At 34.8% G+C, this 18,706-nt stretch overlaps 1 protein-coding gene across 1 annotated transcript; it reads left to right on the forward strand.

Annotated features, from left to right (window-relative positions):
- Window positions 1-1,168: 1,168 nt before the first annotated feature.
- On the forward strand, window positions 1,169-11,617 carry LOC128188043 (cytochrome P450 4A2-like). Its single transcript, XM_052858823.1, has 12 exons — window positions 1,169-1,417; window positions 7,363-7,567; window positions 7,679-7,806; window positions 7,981-8,105; window positions 8,195-8,257; window positions 8,533-8,656; window positions 8,751-8,883; window positions 10,195-10,318; window positions 10,407-10,602; window positions 10,826-10,908; window positions 11,012-11,077; window positions 11,273-11,617. Exons 1-12 carry the CDS (start codon window positions 1,268-1,270, stop codon window positions 11,373-11,375), a joined length of 1,500 nt encoding a protein of 499 aa, XP_052714783.1. The 5' UTR covers window positions 1,169-1,267; the 3' UTR covers window positions 11,376-11,617.
- The last annotated feature ends 7,089 nt before the right edge of the window (window positions 11,618-18,706 follow it).

Raw genomic sequence — 18,706 nt, forward strand, 5'->3', positions numbered from 1 at the left:
ATCATTATTAATGATGTTTCATTCTCCCCATATTATTTTCAAAACCTTAGGTCTCGATCAATCAGTACATCTTATTAAATGGATGATATGTCGTATACTGTGGTGAATGTTAATAGGCGCCCAATGGTCTCACAACTCCTGTAGGTAATAAATATATGGGTTTTTTTCAAAATGTGTTGATGCTAATGGATAAAAAAGGCTGTAAAACAAGTAAACTAAAGTAAATAAACTACGCCTTCTGCATAAAGAAAGTGGGGGAATAAGCCGAGGTATAAAACCACTTCTGTCCATTTGAAAAACTGACCGATAATTCTTTTTCTTACAAATATCTCTTTTGTTACATTTATTAAACATATGTTATAATTATTTGTATTCAGTATTGCCAAAAACCTTCAGAAATTGACTTCAAATTTGTGTATCAAAATATGTATATGCTATATATATATATAATTGAGCAACAAAATGCTAATGAAATCGGATGTTCAGGATGTTTTTTTTAAGTGGGTTATTATACCTTTTTTTAAAGAACGTATACTTAAGATACAGGACTCACAGTTCTTTGTCGTTCAAACAAGGCGTGTGTCCTGTTTTTGTTTACAAAGGTTATATACCAGTTAAAAATCATTTTTTAAGATGATTTGTCTACCTTCTTATTCATTTTAACCATAAATAAACAGTTTTAAACGATTTAACTCATTCATTTTAGGTCGAAAACTGAAATTTTCACTTCAACATATAAACAAAAGCTTTGTTTACATAACAAAGAATTGTAACGGCTTTGCAACTCGTTATAACTAAACGAAAGTTCCTCAAATTTTGGTTCTTTTTTTAAAATGCCCTACTGAAGCATTGTAAAGATTAACATCGGAAAAATTAATTTTCGTGACCATGCCCCTTTGAGGGGATACAAGATATGGACTTTAAGACAAAATATTGGTATTCTTTATTCTATGTACATGCACTTATTAACTTCTCTCGAGATGTATAAGCACAGGAACAAAAATGTTTGAAGTTAAAAATACACATATTATACTACAATGTAAATGCGTGATTGTCATTTGAAACATAGCAATGATAGGGTTGTGGCCACTTAATTGTGGGCATATACCTTGGCTTACTCCCCCAGGTTCTTTTAACAATTCAGGCAGGAGATAAAGACAGTGTGAGTTTGTGTGTGTGAGTGTACCAGCACACACCGATTACGGCGATCCACCGATACCGCGCCGTTAATAATCAGCTGTTTACTTAATCTGGTTTTCGCTCTGCCATGTTGGTCCAGGTAATCGTATCGATAGTATCTGTGTATATCATATCTTGGCTGATTCAGTATGGACTACAGTACCGAAAATGGCTCCAACTGACCTCCAAGATCAACCCGATCGGAAAGATCCATCCAATATGGGGACACTTTGCACTGGTGAGTGTTGGCTGTCGCCTGTCAATTTATCGTGCAGGCCATTATTTTCCTGAATGTCAAAGCCAGCGCCGTACTTTTGTTTGTTGGTATTATGTATGTGTATACTAGTATGTAGTAGTATTAGGACTTTTAAAAATGTTGCGAAACCCGGGACCTCATGCTGTGTTCACACGTATATTCCAGAAATTAATGCATGCTGGTGAAAGAATTTGAATTAATGCAAAATGCAGAATATTTGCCAAAGGAGAGATAATCATTTACAAGTAAATGTAAAAGATAGCTACGAATACCCAAACGACAATTAAAATCCACTCGTTGGTTATTTCACGACGGATGCTATATTATTATAGTACGAATGTTTATATGTCCAGTCAGGCTGAAGGTTTCCGGCTTAAATCAGCAAGTACTGGGTCGCAACCTGGGACAAAAACTATATATATGCTCCGTCCTTGACCTTCCTTTAATATTGTCCTATCAATTTTGATATAGCGCATATAAACACTGCGTTTAACAATGGGTAAATATTGGATATGTAGGTGTCATTACAGTATTAAATTTTACTATATATTCTTACCAAAATTGCACAACTTTAGATACAGATTAAACAGTTCAAAACGAACTTCTGGGGAAAATCTTGACATATTTTTTACAATCTAGACTAAGTAGCAAACAAGAGGCCCATGGGCCACATCGCTCACCTGAGGAACAATAGGTATGATAAAATCAGCTTAATGGAGTCATAATACAAACTATCTGGACAATGTACAATAATACATGTTGATCCTGTATAAATAAAATCCATTTTCCCCTGGATATTCTTATGTTTATAATCATTAGTCCCTTTTCTAACAGGACGATTTTATAGTCATATCATATGTTGAGTATTTCAGTTCTCAAAAAGATCCTTAACAATTGTTTATATATGGGATATAAACGTACATAAACTCTGAACCTTCTTGTGAGGCAAAAGAATTGTCCTGGGGCCAAAGTCTTAACAATTATAAAGAATCATCTGGCTGATTAGTTTCTGAGAAGAAGATTTTTAAAGATTTACCATATATATTCCTTTGTTAAACTTTGACCCCCCATTGTGGCCCCACCCTACCCCTGGGGATCATGATTTTCACAACTATGAATTTATACTAACTGAGGATGCTTCCACACAAGTTTCAGCTTTCCTGGCTGATTAGTTTCTGAAAGGAAGATTTTTAAAGATTTACTTTATATATTCCTATGTTAAAATTCGACACCCCATTGTGGCCCCACCCTACCCCCGGGGGTCATGATTTTCACAACTTTGAATCTACACTACCTGAGGATGCTTCCACATAAGTTTCAGCTTTACTGGCTGATTAGTTTCTGAGAGGAAGATTTTTAAAGATTTACTCTATATATTCCTATGTAAAACTTCGACCCCCCATTGTGGCCCCACCCTGCCCCCGGGGGTCATGATTTTCACAACTTTGAATCTACACTACCTGAGGATGCTTCCACACAAGTTTCAGCTTTCCTGGCTGATTAGTTTCTGAGAAGAAGATTTTTAAAGATTTACTCTATATATTCCTATGTAAAACTTCGACCACCCATTGTGGCCCCACCCTACCCCCGGGGATCATGATTTTCAAAAATTAGAATCTACACTACCTGAGGATGCTTTCACACAAGTTTCAGCTTTCCTGGCTGATTAGTTTCTGAAAGGAAGATTTTTAAAGATTTACTCTATATATTCCTATGTAAAACTTCGATCCCCCATTGTGGCCCCACCCTACCCCCGGGGATCATGATTTTCACAACTTTGAATCTACACTTCCTGAGGATGTTTCCACACAAGTTTCAGCTTTCCTGGCTGATTAGTTTCTGAGAAGAAGATTTTTAAAGATTTACTCTATATATACCTATGTCAAACTTCAACCCCCCATTGTGGCCCCACCCTACCCCCGGGGGTCATGATTTTCACAACTTTGTATGTACACTACCTGAGGATGCTTTCACAAAAGTTTCAGCTTTCCTTGCTGATTAGTTTCTGAGAGGAAGATTTTTAAAGATTTACTCTATATATTCCTATGTTAAATTTCGACCCCCCATTGTGGCCCCACCCTACCCCTGGGGATCATGATTTTCACAACTTTGAATCTACACTTCCTGAGGATGTTTCCACACAAGTTTCAGCTTTCCTGGCTGATTAGTTTCTGAGAAGAAGATTTTTAAAGATTTACTCTATATATTCCTATGTTAAATTTCGACCCCCCATTGTGGCCCCACCCTACCCCTGGGGATCATGATTTTCACAACTATGAATTTATACTAACTGAGGATGCTTCCACACAAGTTTCAGCTTTCCTGGCTGATTAGTTTCTGAAAGGAAGATTTTTAAAGATTTACTTTATATATTCCTATGTTAAAATTCGACACCCCATTGTGGCCCCACCCTACCCCCGGGGGTCATGATTTTCACAAATTAGAATCTACACTACCTGATGATGCTTCCACACAAGTTTCAGCTTTCCTGGTCTTATGGTTCATGAGAAGAAGATTTTTAAAGATTTACTCTATATATTCCTATGTTAAATTTCGACCCCCCATTGTGGCCCCTCCCTACCCTCGGGGGTCATGATTTTCACAAATTAGAATCTACACTACCTGAGGATGCTTCCACACAAGGTTCAGCTTTCCTGGTCTTATGGTTCATGAGAAGAAGATTTTCAAAGATTTACTCTGTATATTCCTATATAAAACTTCGACCCCCCATTGTGGCCCCACCCTACCCCCGGGGGTCATGATTTTCACAAATTAGAATCTACACTACCTGATGATGCTTCCACACAAGTTTCAGCTTTCCTGGTCTTATGGTTCATGAGAAGAAGATTTTTGAAAATTTCTGGAAAATTTTCATAAATTCCTAATTATCTCCCTTTGCAAAAGGGCGTGATCCTTAATTTTCACAATTTAAATCCCCTTAGGCTAAGGATGCTTTGTGCCAAGTGTGGTTGAAATTGGCCCAGTGGTTCTTGAGAAGATGTTGAAAATGTGAAAAGTTTACAGACAGACGGACAGACGGACAGACAGACAGACTGACAGACGGACGACAGACAAAATGTGATCAGAATAGCTCACTTGAGCTTTCAGCTCGGTGAGCTAAAAACACACGTTCATTCAGCAAGGCATGACAATTTGTTAGGTCTAAGTTTCACATATGCCTGAAAATCAAGCTCGGCCTTTCCAACCCCCTCCGGAAACAACAGGCAAAAAAAAATTCAAATGACCTCGCATTGTTAAAAAATTGATAGTCAGACATCTCACACATTGGTTTTCATCTCATTAAAAATCAACTCCTGTCACGGGCGGAAACGTCCCAAATTCAGAGAGGAATTCGGGAATTATTTTGCCTCAGCCATCTTTTTAAAATGAACCTTCGGTGAAATACTGTCATGACAACTGCTAGAACGCAGTTCACTATTCAATTGCGAACTGCGTTCTAAAAACCGATTGCCTTTCACGGACTAACTTTAGACTTCAAAGGAGACTGTAGTTACCATTCCAACCTTCAAATATATGTAAAAATGACTGTTCCTTCTTTTTAACGTTTTAATCGACAAAAATGATAATTTACGTAAGTGTAGATTCCTTAATAAACAGGAGGAATCAATTTCCGCGTAAAATCGCGAGAAGCACCCTTTGCAGCTTTTAAAATCTCGCCATTTTTTTTTAGAGTTGAGAACTAAAAGAAATAATGAGAAAAGTTCCACGTTCGCGATTTTATATTCTAGCGATTTGATACTAACCAGCGGGATCGCGGAATTAAGTACTCGCTTAATATATGGAATTTACAGTACTCCATGTGACGTCGATAATGAACTTAGTGGATTTGACTAACACCACCTAGCGGCAAAAATTTGCAACATTCCTTAAGGATTCATAATTCAGTTTTATTATTCAAATAAATAACTTTTTCGCAATTACAAAATATACAAATAAATAGAGCTATACACGTGGCAATTAACAAACATAATTTCTCTCGATAATTTTGGTTCCCACGTCAAATTCACAAGTATGAATATGCACGAGTTTAATGAATATTGATAATGTCTGGGGTTAGCAACATTGGTTTGTAATATTTATACTTTTTATACAGCCTACTATCCGTGACGTCAAATAATTAGTCAAGAATCATCTAGTGGTGGACGAAATATTGTACAATTATGAGATTCAATGAATAGTCACGAATCTTGAATCTTGAATATTCCCACAAGGACTGTTAACCTTGATCGTAGTATGGAATGTTTTCGTTTAGATTTCCTTTACTTACTGTTACAATTACTTTTGTTTATGACTTCAATCAGTAAAGTTTTTTGGCATGCATACTAAACATATACTAATTAAGGATAAAGAAACAAATATATTGAAGTTACTTGAAAGGTGTATACATGTAGGTAGAGTACCCAGGCCGCATGCGGTAAGACGTGATGGAAAAAGAGTACCAATTAATTTCCCATAGAACTCAATGTTAACCTAAACACCCCTAGCTACTTTGCTATATTACTTACAGACATATCCTTGGTAAATTCTGAAAGTTCATTCCAAGCACTGACACAAAATCACAAGAAATATATATGGTCCCATGGCGTTTATAGGTCAAAATTGAACTTGTTTACAACTTACAGTGATCCGCAGCAAATTAACCCAAGTCTCTAAAATGACACCCACCTCCCACTTTAACCCCTCTAATTTCTTTACTCTCTGCAGTACTTCCTCATTTCATCATTTAATTTAAACACTGATAATTTTACCTTAAAATGATCATTATTTCAACAACTCATTCAGCCTATCACCTAAGCCCTACCTTTTTCTGCTCGGCTCAATCTTGTATTAACATTTCTCTGATGTCAACATCCGGTGCATTGGTACTCTCATTCCCATGTCTGGCAAGCGCTGTCAGTTTAAGTGATTTGGCAAGTCAGCGTATTTTTAAAAGCTGTTAGTTAGGAGTGTTGTGCGTGAAAAAGTGCAAAAACATGGTTTGACCTATTTTTTAAAAGTGATTTACGGGGGTATTAGAGGTGTTATAACACATATCATTCCACGATGATATTGATGAATAGTTATGTGCATTAAAAATCTATCCTTTGATATAATGCAAACAATAGCCACAATTTCATTAAAACTGATATTATATTAACTTAGAGTTTACTGCAAATTAAAAATAAATTGCAAAATTAAGTCCATTATTATTGTATAAGCAGTCCTAGTCGAGATTTTTTTTTCAAATAATAATTTTTTTTTAGGTAAAAATTTGCTCCTTGTTTTCTACCACGCAGTTCTAAAAATATATTTGTCTTCTGAGCTGTGGTCTTTTCACCCTCTTGTAGAATACTGAGCCAAGATAATAGTTTTCCCCTTGCTGAAAATTCATATAAATTATGAGAACATTGTCATTTCATGGTATTTGTTGAAAACTGAAGCGTCTCATTTATATCAGTATTTCATCTCCATAATTTTTGAAAATTATTAGAAAAACATATTTGATTACTCTTTTAAAATGCAAATAAAAAAACAAACGACAACCTTGCGAGATTGAGATCATATTACCTAACATAAGGGGTTTTAAAGCAGGGGCAAAGATGAAAATGGCGCGCTGTTCAAGCGTGTGTTTTGATTACTTTAGCATAAATTAGTATATACATGTATTGTGAATCATTACTTATCGTGATAACTATTGAAATATTTTTTTCTGTTTTTGTAATATATTTGTTTTGTGAATTCCATGGAGCATAAGAGCACGGGGATGTAAGCTTCTCAATGTACTATCAATTCTGCAGTATTTGGTATTGCATGCAGTCTTCATGTGAACTAAAAAAAAACTTTTATGCAAATGAAGTTTACAATACAAAGATTTGGTCGACATATAATGTTTATATAAAGGAATTGAACTTTTACCTTTTTCATAGTTCGACAACATGCAGGGGTTCTACAAAACTATTTTCGAGCTTCAGGAAAAAACTGGAGCTAGACTATACCATGGCTGGACGATGTTTTTCTACCCGAGCTTCGGCGTTTGTCACCCGGAAACGGCAAAGGTGCTCCTGAAATCCTCCGAACCGAAACCCAAACACACGATGGGAGGATCCTACAGATTCCTGTTACCTTGGTTAGGTGAGGAATCTCTCCAAGGAAATACACAGTTTGATACTGCAAATAGAACATGAGAAAGTAGATATATATTTATAGCAACACGCGTATTCAGTTCTCCATTATTTGTTCCAGGCGATGGTCTGCTAATATCAGGTGGCAAGAAGTGGGAGAGAAACCGTCGTCTGCTGACACCCGCCTTCCATTTTGACATTCTCAGACCCTACGTACAAATCTATAATGACGTCGCTGAAGTGTTTTTGGTATTGGTCAAATACAGTCAATACTGTTAAAATATTTAACCAAAAGGGATTTTAGAGACCAGCCTAGAACCAATTAAAAAGTGTCCTTATCTAAAGTCATCACACCTATTTATTCCTTGTTTCATTGATTTAAATGGTGAAAGCAACTAACAAATACATACTTGTGCTTCTCAGGGAAAACTACAGAAATTCTGCAAGTCACGACAAAGCGTGGAAATTGACAAACTGGTGTCCCTGGCAACGCTTGACACCATGTTGAGGTGTTCTCTGTCTTACCACGGTCAGGTGCAGGAGCTGGGGTAAGCCTTAGATCACGGCTAACGTACTCACTGCTTCTATAGTTTCTTTGTATAACTTTGACTTGTTTTCGATGTTTTGCGGTTTACAGAGACAGCAATCCTTACGTTGATGCCGTCCATAGGTTGGTGGATTTAGCCATCAAACGGATGATGTAAGAAAATAAAAAAAATCTTGAAATCAATTATCTTAACAGGGGTCTTCAAATTATACATGAACCATATTTTCATTATGGTAATATCATATGTAAATTCTATTTTCTCCACTGTATTATACTCGTAGTCTCATATCTTTAATGACAAAAAATGTATTTATTCTTATAAATATTTCCACTGTTTTATCATGCATCATATCCGTATCATTTCATCACTGTGATATGAAAAGTTGGTAAAACCAGACGTTAATGCTCTACAAACCCTTTGATTGTAGATCACCGTGGGTGCATCCTGACTTTATATATGGTTTAACGGCCAATGGCAGAGAGAATAAAAGACTGACAAAGTATGTTCACAATTTCGCTGATGAAATTATTCAGTCCAGGAGAACAGCACTTGTAAGAATTTGAGTTCAAACTTTTTATTACACAACTATTTATGACAAATTTCGTTAGACAAACGTTTGCTTTATATTTCGTTTGTTACATATAGAGAGATGATCCAGATATACTGAACAAACGCCGAAAAGATTTCTTGGACATTCTTATCACAGCTAGAGACGAAAACGGCAAAGGTCTGACAGCCGAGGAAATCCGGGCTGAGGTCGATACCTTTCTGTTTGAAGGTCGTTGTTTGATTTCAATTTTATTGAAAAAAAATAAAAATTATTTTATGACAAAATACTAGCATACTAACAACAATGCGATCATATTTTTATTGTACAAAAGCAAATATTCTAATAGCTCAAACTCTTTTAATTATTGTCAAAGGCATCAATTATCATTGGTTAAGAACTAATCTAATCGAATAGAAATTCGCATTGTTGTTTTAAGTGTTGCTTCATAGTTCCCGTTCACTCTCATATGTGCTGTGATGCAATAACTTGTTCTTAAAGTAGTCCGAGTATCGCACTACGTCATAATACGGATTTTACAATATTGGTTCGACTTTTACAAAGCGTTTTTGATACCCGGTATTGATTTTGCTCTACATCGCTGTTGTAAACAATGGCAATAATAAGCAATTAGAACGGTATTATATGTATTCTATGAGAGATAGAAATGATTAATGTTGAGAAACTCGATTCTGTTAAAGTAAAATGAAAAACGAAGTTTCTGATTAACCAGGATCTCAGGTATGCTTATATCTTCTTTGTTTTGACCCCCCCCCCCCCCCCCCGAATTTTTCTTTTTCTTTTACTAAAACCGGTTTAAATTTAGAGACAGAAGCTATTTCGAATTTAATCAATCGTCAATTAATTAATGTTTAAATGATATCTAACATTGTTGACAGATCTAGGCAGAAAACTGTAGCAAAATGTGATTTTTACGGATTTTTTCGTCAGGGTCTACTTGGTTTAGAGCTTATAGCGTGAAAAGTAATCCGTCAACATATAATTTATTTTACCAAATCTTTTTTCTAAGATGTCAATCTATAGAAAAAACACCACGAATTTAAGTTTGAGTCCATAAAATAGTAAAAAAAATTACCAAACGCGATACTAGCATTGCATTTTTTGTATTCTATTTTGATACATCAGGTCCATAAAGCGTACTTACTTACAAAAATGTGCGCAAAATTATTGATGAGATATGGCTTAAATAAATGATTATACTCTATTTTGTATGTTCAGTTCTAATTTTCCCAAAATTGGTAATTATTTTTAGGAAAAACGGACGTCTGGCAAATTTCATAATTGCCAATAATTTTCGCAAGGGGGTACACCCGTCTGAGAGGTGATAACAAACAAACTAGCATGTAAACATACATATTTTCTTTTGTATATGTATTGCTAGAATGTATATTTATCATTTAAAGCTAAGCTTTTAATGATTGAGCCCATTTAGTGCCGAGTATAGGACTACCTTAATAAGGATAAATATTAAATTTTTCATTCCGGAGCAACTCTAATTTAGCTTTAGGATGTGAATTTTAGGCCACGACACAACAGCTTCTGCCATTTGCTGGGCCATATACTCATTAGGGAAATATCAAGATCTGCAAGAAAAAGTTTATCAAGAGCTTATGCAAGTTCTGGGTGATCGTCAAAAGCTACAATGGTACGTAGATATAATAGAATGATATCGGATTCCTATTTACGTTTTTGAACAGTTTGGTTTATCAAGGTACCTGGTATCGTTGTTACAGGGAGGATATGAGTCGGCTGCGATACATGTCGATGTTTCTGCGAGAAGTGATGAGGATGCATGCCCCAGTACCCGCTATAGCTCGTCATCTCACAAAACCCCTCAACATCGAGGGCGTCGAGATTCCCGCCAACTTCACGGTGGACATCGTCGTCCATGCGGTCAATCATCACCCAGATGTCTGGCCTGACCACAAGGTTTGTATCTCATCATCCATATTCATATAATAGTCAAAGTATCTGAATGCTGAAAATATATTTAGGCATGTCAAAATCTTATCATTACGTTAATATTTTTTCAGACATTTTCTTTAAGTGTTAATAAAAATACGTGCGAGAGAAAACTGCACAATCGTTACAAAGGAAGGACTTAGTTTTCTAGAAGTTTAAAATGTTTTATTATTATTATTTTCTATTGAAGGAATTTAAGCCTGAGAGATTTGAAGATGAGGCTAAATTGTCACGTGATCCTTACAGTTATTTTCCTTTCTCTGCAGGATCTAGGTAATGTTTGTGATGAAGGCTATAATGAAAAATATATACAACTACATGTAGTAATAATGCAAGCCAATTCTTTGTGGGTAATTTATTTAATGTTATTTTTTAGAAACTGCATAGGTCAGAACTTTGCCCTTAATGAGCAGAAAGTCCTGATTGGTTCTTTGGTGAAAAGGTAAACGATTATATTTCAGTTACCTGTGTTACTGAAAGACATATTTTTTTAAATCCCACAAAATGGACAGCTGAAAACTTTTTAAGGTAGTTAAAAACGAAGTAGTCGAAAAATATAGTTTAACATCAACTCTGTCAATTTATTAACTACCCAAAATGATAAAAAAGTAATGCTTTGCCAATTACGTATTTTCAGATTTAAGGTGAGTTTAGTGGAAGGACACGTGTATGAGGAGTACCCGGATGTAGTTATGCGCTCACAGTTCGGCATCAAGATCAATTTAGAAGAGAGGGCGTAAGAACCATTGCCCTTATTCCAACTGAGCCTAGTGTTGCATGTTCTAGCGGGAAACTGTTTGTTATAAATGTATAAAACCCTTAATACAGAACTTCTATATTTTTCGCGTTTTACAGAAAAGAGTTCAACTTGCAAACAACAGATGTTCGGAAATGATTTAGTAAACACGATTCTATTCCACTAAACAACTGTGTATACTTCAATTTCATTGTTTAAAGAGACAGTGCGGCGCATCTTATTAAATTATTGAAAAAATTTTCGATCGGGTTTTTGTGCTTCTTTTAAATGTATAAATTTTCGGCAAATTACAATTACAAATGAAATCAATCTAATAAAATCATTAGAATTAATAATTATGAGTAACCCATTGATATATACATTGCAACATGTCACGGGGTTCCGCCTTCTATACCTATTAACGGTATTTTCTATAGACATATGCAGGGCTCGGCAAGATTCTCTTGGACAGGCTCGGCAAGATTCTCTTGGACAGGCTTGTTGATAGAAATGTGTCTTTTCTACTTCTTCTAGTTAATAATTGTTCAAGGTTTATAAAATAACCAGAATTACTATTTTGTAAGCATGTATTTGGCGTTTTTACCACAGGAGTTACTACAACCTAAATTCATTTTGTAAGTGAGGCCCCTTGAAGGTTATTTGACATATGTCAGTTTAATTTAAGAAATTAGTAAACATACGCAAATTATCGAGAAAGTGATGATGTGTTCCGTTTAGAGAGTCCCTTTTACCTCGTGTTCCATGATGACCGTAGCAGGCTCGGAAACACCTCGAATGTATTTTAACATCACCGGATGTTAGAATTTTATACAAAAAGGAGTCGCTACCAATTAAAATAAGTATCGGCTAGACAGCCTCGTGTGTCGCTTTTGTGGTATATTTTTAGGTTTATAATTGACTTAATGAAGTCTAGTTCACATCTCAACAGATCGTACAATGCGTTATATTTATATCAAATTTTAGAAAAAGGGGGAAGGGGGTGCCAAGGACGCCTAGGTAAAACATTCCAGGGTTGCGTTCAAGTTCGTACGGCTACCTTGCATAAAATTTCCGGAAGCTCATAATAACATTAATTAGGTATGTGAAAAGGACTTGTATGTACTTTAGCTGTCGCAATACGCATTTTGTCTTATTTCCTAACCATACAATGGATACATTTGAAGTTTTCAGCTGCACTGTCTCTTTGAATCAAAAGTTTGAGGAATTAGTCGCAAAAAAAAATAATCCACAATTCTAGGAGTTAGCTTGTTCATGGTTTGAGAATGATCAGGGATGGTAGTGGAATTCAAAGTCTTTTCCTACTAAAAATAAGTTTTTCATGTCCTTTCTCTCTGTTCCTCTGTGAATTGAGCATTGCAATGAATCCGTCAACAGATTACAGAGACAAACTTTGTTCTGATGAATGTCTGAACTAATTTCTGAATGAATACACATCACATAGGTTATATGTATCTGCAAAAATAAATAAAGTCAATTGCTGGAATGATGTGTCTATGATTGGTTCAAATCAATGATTTGCTAACATTAAAAAAAACTCGACATATCAATTTCTTAACTTTTTCGATAGAAGATGGTCTAGAGTTAAGACCTATTGATGTTTGGATGTTTACAAACTGAAAGTTTATCTTCTAATGTATGGGGTTAATCTGATGACAACCAATTGTTTCATTCTCCAACGTCCGTAAAGACAAACTTGTCACCCGTAGAAAAGCTAATGGAAAGGGATCTTGTTCTCTACAGGAACCATTGCATTGTTTAAAACGGGCTCAGTGCAACTTAAAGGTTTCTCTACAGAACTCCATAGACAGTTTGTGTATGCAGTTTGAAATTGATGCAAGATTTGTACGCAAATGACTATTAATTCCATTCACAGATTTGTAAATAAAATCTATCAATATTAGCTTCCGTTGAACACAATTTAGTTCTGAATGTTTACTTTGCGTTATAAACATAGCAGTGACCACGTGTTAATGTTAACTACGACCAGAAAGCAATATACAGGTTGTTCATAGCAGTATACGTGAAAGTTAATTCGTCCTGCCGGGTGTAAGATATAGTCCTCACTACTGTGGTTTCATCAATATACGTTGAATACCAATTTTCATGGATTTCGTTATTAGGTTGATCCATGAAATCAAATATTCATTGAAATGCAATTTCTATTAACATTTTGTATTGATAGGGTCATTGGCCACGAATTTACGTATCCTTGAAGCTGTGATTTTCACTTTATCCATGAAAATTGATACCCTTGAATATTAATGAAACCACAGTATTTAATATACAGTAAGATGTGAATGCACTGTTAGTATATGTGTATCAAACCCTACCTACTATATCCAGGCATAATGCAAGCAAAACACAGTGCTTTTCTTATTATTATGTTGACTGTGGTATGCCTTGATAAGTGGATATGACGTTTGAATACTGTCTAGACTAAACAACAAATTCAAGAGAAGCAAAATATTTACTATTTAACAACGTTCAGTTGATTGTCTACAATATTCTATCAAAAATTACAAAAACGTACAATATTGACATTTCCGAGGTAACTTGAGTTATTAAGAAGAAGTTATAAAAATCTTTCTTACGCGTTTTTATAACTCCGTGAAAACAGTTCCTTACAAAATGTGATTCAATGTGTTTAAAAGTTTATTATAAACGTTCTCTTTGAAATCCTCCTATATTTACTGACACTTTTTTAAGAGAAAAAAAAGTTCTAAAAATTGTTTTTTGCCAAGGTATATGGCAACATCTTATTATCATCCTTTTTTTTTCTAAATTGCCTTAAGGATGACGTTTACTAAAAATGAAAAAAAATTCCACTGATGATAATGAAAAGACATCTATTGTATGTTATAGATCTTTGATTGTAGTGTTCTTTTTCTCTTTCAAAAAAAGTAGATCAATGACCTACTTTTTGAGTAAATGGCCATTGACTGTATTTTGAAAAATCAAGAAAAATCCCATAAAATTGACACTACGATTAAGATTTTCTTAATTGTGTAAATATTACAAATATTTCATCACATTAAAAAATGAAATACAGTTTATAAATGGCATTGGCACAAAATAGATACAAAGCATTAAAATTTCAGCGACAATTTTTAAAAATATTCCAGTCCGAATTTCCTCTATCAGTTGTCAAATCCCTACCCATATTTGATCCAATTTTACACAAAATTGAATGATGATAATACAAAAAAATTAATTTATAGTATTAAACTACTTATATTGACCTTATTCTGTTGTCATAAAAATCTTATGAGGTCAATGATCAAAATTTTGAGATATGGTGTCGTTTTTAAGCATTTTTGAATATTTTTGTAATTCGTGCCATACGATTATTTTAATGAATAAGTGAAGTAAAACCAACAGAAAATATGCAAAATTATAAAGACTAAATATAAAATCTTAACTTATCATACTAGAGTACCGCCAAAAATGTTTTAGCAGTAAACAAAATCTGCAAAATTAGTCCGAATTTCCTCTGTGTGGCTAAAAGTCTATTTTTGTTTGAGCCTAATTCCAAAATATAGTAGAAATATCAAATGTTATGTCAATAATAATTCATTTCATTAATACTTTTTTGTGTTTGGAACAAACTTTACTCATGACATTGAACTTTATAAGAATCTGAATTTGAGAACTCAAACCCTGAGTAAACAACACCCTTAAATATTAAAATATGATTTAGCGCAAATAGGACTACCAACCTGCAGGGTCGTCATTACGAGTTCCACTTACAGCTATCGAACACAATGCTAGCACTATCTCGGCAAACTAGGCTTACCTTTTATACATCCTTTATATGCTGTGCAAAAATAGACAAGCATTAAAACATTCTGACAACTAACAGAAAGCATATTAGTACTAAATATTGGCTTATAATTTACATCATTTTATTTTTATTGCACGGACACCTGATGTTATCTATTTTTCTCATATTAAAAAAATATATACCTTATATTCCTAATAAGACACAAGGTACACATCGCCTCCATCTTGGATTTATTTAACTGTCACTTCAGCTGGACTCTTCGGTTGAATAACATTTGTATTTTGCGATCTTCTCAGTCTTTCGTGATCGGTCCTTCAACAACTAAGCTTCAATCAATTAGATAAAAACGGTGCTTTACTTTTGTCATTAAAAAAAACACCCCTCAATTTGCATCTACCACTTTTGATTTACGATAAATTGTCAATTGATTCACACCGAATTGTTACGATTTGAAAATATTTTTAAAACGTCCGGGAAGTACTAGAAGTGTTTTACGTGTCTTATCGAGGAATATTTTTCACATAGATCTCTAGCTTATACTTATGAATTAAGATATATTTTTTGGAGAGTTTGCATCAAAATATATGTTTGCAATGAAATAATATCAAACGATTACGCAAAGAGTGAATATATTTACTAGGGACTTATTTAAAGCACATGGCTCAGTGGTCATGGGCGTTAGGCTAGTAATCGAAAGGGCGCTGGTTCAAACCCCGCTGTGGTCACTTGATGTGTTGTGCACTTAGACAAGGCACTTTATTTACATTGTCTCAGTCCACCCAGCTGAAATTGGGTTCCGGCTTACGCTGAAGGTTAACCAGCGATGGACTGGTGCCCCATCCAGGGGGAGTCCAATGACTCTCATCCGCTTAGCACCACGGAAACCGGGGATAAACACCGGCCTAATGTGCCTTCATGGCACGGAGAAGGATTTAACTTAACTTATTTAGAGTACACATAGAAATTAAGATTTGACAAACGTTGACTAATAAAAATTAGGCAATTCGTTTCTTGAATTCGCTATTTTATTTTTGATGCATAGAACTGGCTGCGTTCAAGACCGTAGCTGCTACTTAGCACTGTGTAGTTGAACGGTAAGCTAACCTAGCCGCTACGTAGATACATGTATTCGTAGCCTTGATAGTTTATGCTAATCAACAAATTCAAGGTGGCCACTTTAGTTTCCACTTTGTAACAAACCTATATATTTATTTAGTGATAATTTATTCACCCTTTAAGTTATAACGAATTTTAAAATTTATATTTCCGCAAGAAATAACCAAATTATGTCGATATACTTAGTTTTTAGTTGAATATTTCCAACTTCAAATCTAAGACTAAGTGGCTAACCTAGCGGTCCGTTCAAAAGCCCCATATGTCCCCTACACTGCCCTGGTATTCGTTTGATGCACACGTCAAAGAAAAGGAAGTTTGGGTGAGTTAACTGGACCCTTGTAGGGGTCATAGGTGCCCTCTAACGCTTATTATGAATGCTTCTTGAGGTCTTCTACATCTCAAGTGAGATATAAACCTCTGAAATGAGCCCGAACCCCTGGGAGCCACTTGGTGGCGCCCTACAGCCCAAATCTGAGACCGGGAAATAATAGCCCTATATGTCCCCTACATTGCCTTGGTATTTCTTTGATGCACATTTCAAAGATAAAGAAGATAATTGACCACTTTTATCCCCTATATCATCGTGAAATGCTAAAATATGACAAAGTATTGCACTATTGTAATAATGTATTAAATCTTCAATCTTAGAAAATCTTCTTCCTACACTATTATTAAATGTTAATAATAAGCATTCATTTAACCGTTAAATATGTTATTCAGTTGATGGTTGGCAAAAGAAGATGTAACTTTTTTATTTTTAGTGGTTTATATTAAATACTGTTAACATCAAAATACCAGTATTTAAATGAAAACGTATAACATACAAAACGAGACCTTCCAGCCAAATAAACGGTAAAAATGTAAAAAAAAAAAAAAAAAAAAAAAAAAAAAAATGATTATCATATAAGCGTAAAGATTTGGAAACCCAAAGAACAATACTTTTCGAATAAACTCAAAGTAATGAAAGTACTGACGAGATTTTATTTAATTCAGGACGCAGTCATGTTTGGCTCGGGTTCAATTGACCTTTGAATTTCTTTTCACGCATGATTTGGTTCATATTTTATTTATGGCCGTTTATCTGACCACGTATCATTATCGAATACTCCTTTGAGAAGCTGATATATAACTCCTACTCGAGAAAATATTACTGATAAATCATTATCCAATAAGGCTGAAATTAGAGGCTACATAAAACATGTGTCAGACTAGGTATAGACTCGATTTTTTTTTTCAAAGAACTGCGCGATGTATATGGAAACAAGTGTATGTCATTAAGACAAGTTTACAGGTTGGTCAGCAAATTCAAAAGTGGCCAAACAGACCTTAAAGCTGACATGATTTCATAAAAGCATTTGGTCGCCATATTAGTTTGGAAGTAAGCATGGGAATTGTTGTCTTCCTATTCTAGTATACAATATACGCACATTGAATACAATTTAGGGAAAAAAATACATATTAAAATATAAAGTTTTAACAGAAAATAAGAGATATAAAATATATTGTAATCACATGTAATATGATCAACCCCTGCATTTGTGTCTATAGAAGGAAAAACAACAAAGCATGGTGTTTGAATGCACTCAGTTATGACCAGTAAGCAGGTAGGAAATCGGAAGTCCGTGCGGTCAGAAAAACGAAATTAAGTGATGATTGCGTTGAAAAAATATGCAAGTTGTACCGAGGAATTCGGAATAGTGAAAAGATGTAAACATTTACAATTATAAATTTTCGTGAGGAATTTGTTTTTTATCATGTTAATTAAAAAAATGAAGTATCAATGAAATATCAATGAAATAATCTAAAATTTTCTGTTATATTAATTTCAATTCTACTTCTTTGACAGGTATGTACATACTGTATTTCGTTAAATTTGTCAAAAGTGAAGGTAGCAGGAATCTGGGACAGACTATAACAATGGCGGTGCATTTACATATTTTGTCTCAAACCACAGCTTGAACACACACACGCACCTTGTCTTAAAATTTTGACATTTATGGTTTTTGTGGATTTGTGTATTGACTTTAACATTTTATTTTAGTTTGATAAGGCACGATATGAGTCGTCTTAAATACACCACCATGTTCCTGAAAGAATGCGTATGCACAGTCCTGTTCCATGATTAGTCGGTGGCTGACCAAACCTTTGTTTAACAGCCTCCGTATATTGTGATTGTCTTGCCCGTGACGTCAAATAATGAGGATTCTTATGCACCATCTAGCGGTGGACGAAATAATGAATAATTATGAGATTTGATGAATAAATATGGTGTGCTTCTTTGTCTCTGTCGTATATCGTTCGCATATTATCAATTAATTTCCCGCGGAGACGTATCTCTCTTTACAGCCCCCCCCCCCCCCCCATTAAAGTGGTTTGGGAAGTCAGTGTATTTTACAAGCTGGTCAGAGTGTCGAGCG

This window comes from Crassostrea angulata, chromosome 6 (assembly GCF_025612915.1).
Source record: "Crassostrea angulata isolate pt1a10 chromosome 6, ASM2561291v2, whole genome shotgun sequence".
NCBI classification, from domain to species: domain Eukaryota; kingdom Metazoa; phylum Mollusca; class Bivalvia; order Ostreida; family Ostreidae; genus Magallana; species Magallana angulata.

Excerpts from the sequence above, each read along its gene's own strand:
- LOC128188043 (XM_052858823.1), top strand. The coding sequence starts at position 1,268 with ATGTTGGTCCAGGTAATCGTATCGATAGTATCTGTGTATATCATATCT. Across the intron at positions 8,884-10,194 it reads CGATACCTTTCTGTTTGAAG|GCCACGACACAACAGCTTCT; the intron begins GTCGTTGTTTGA and ends TGTGAATTTTAG. Across the intron at positions 10,319-10,406 it reads GATCGTCAAAAGCTACAATG|GGAGGATATGAGTCGGCTGC; the intron begins GTACGTAGATAT and ends TCGTTGTTACAG.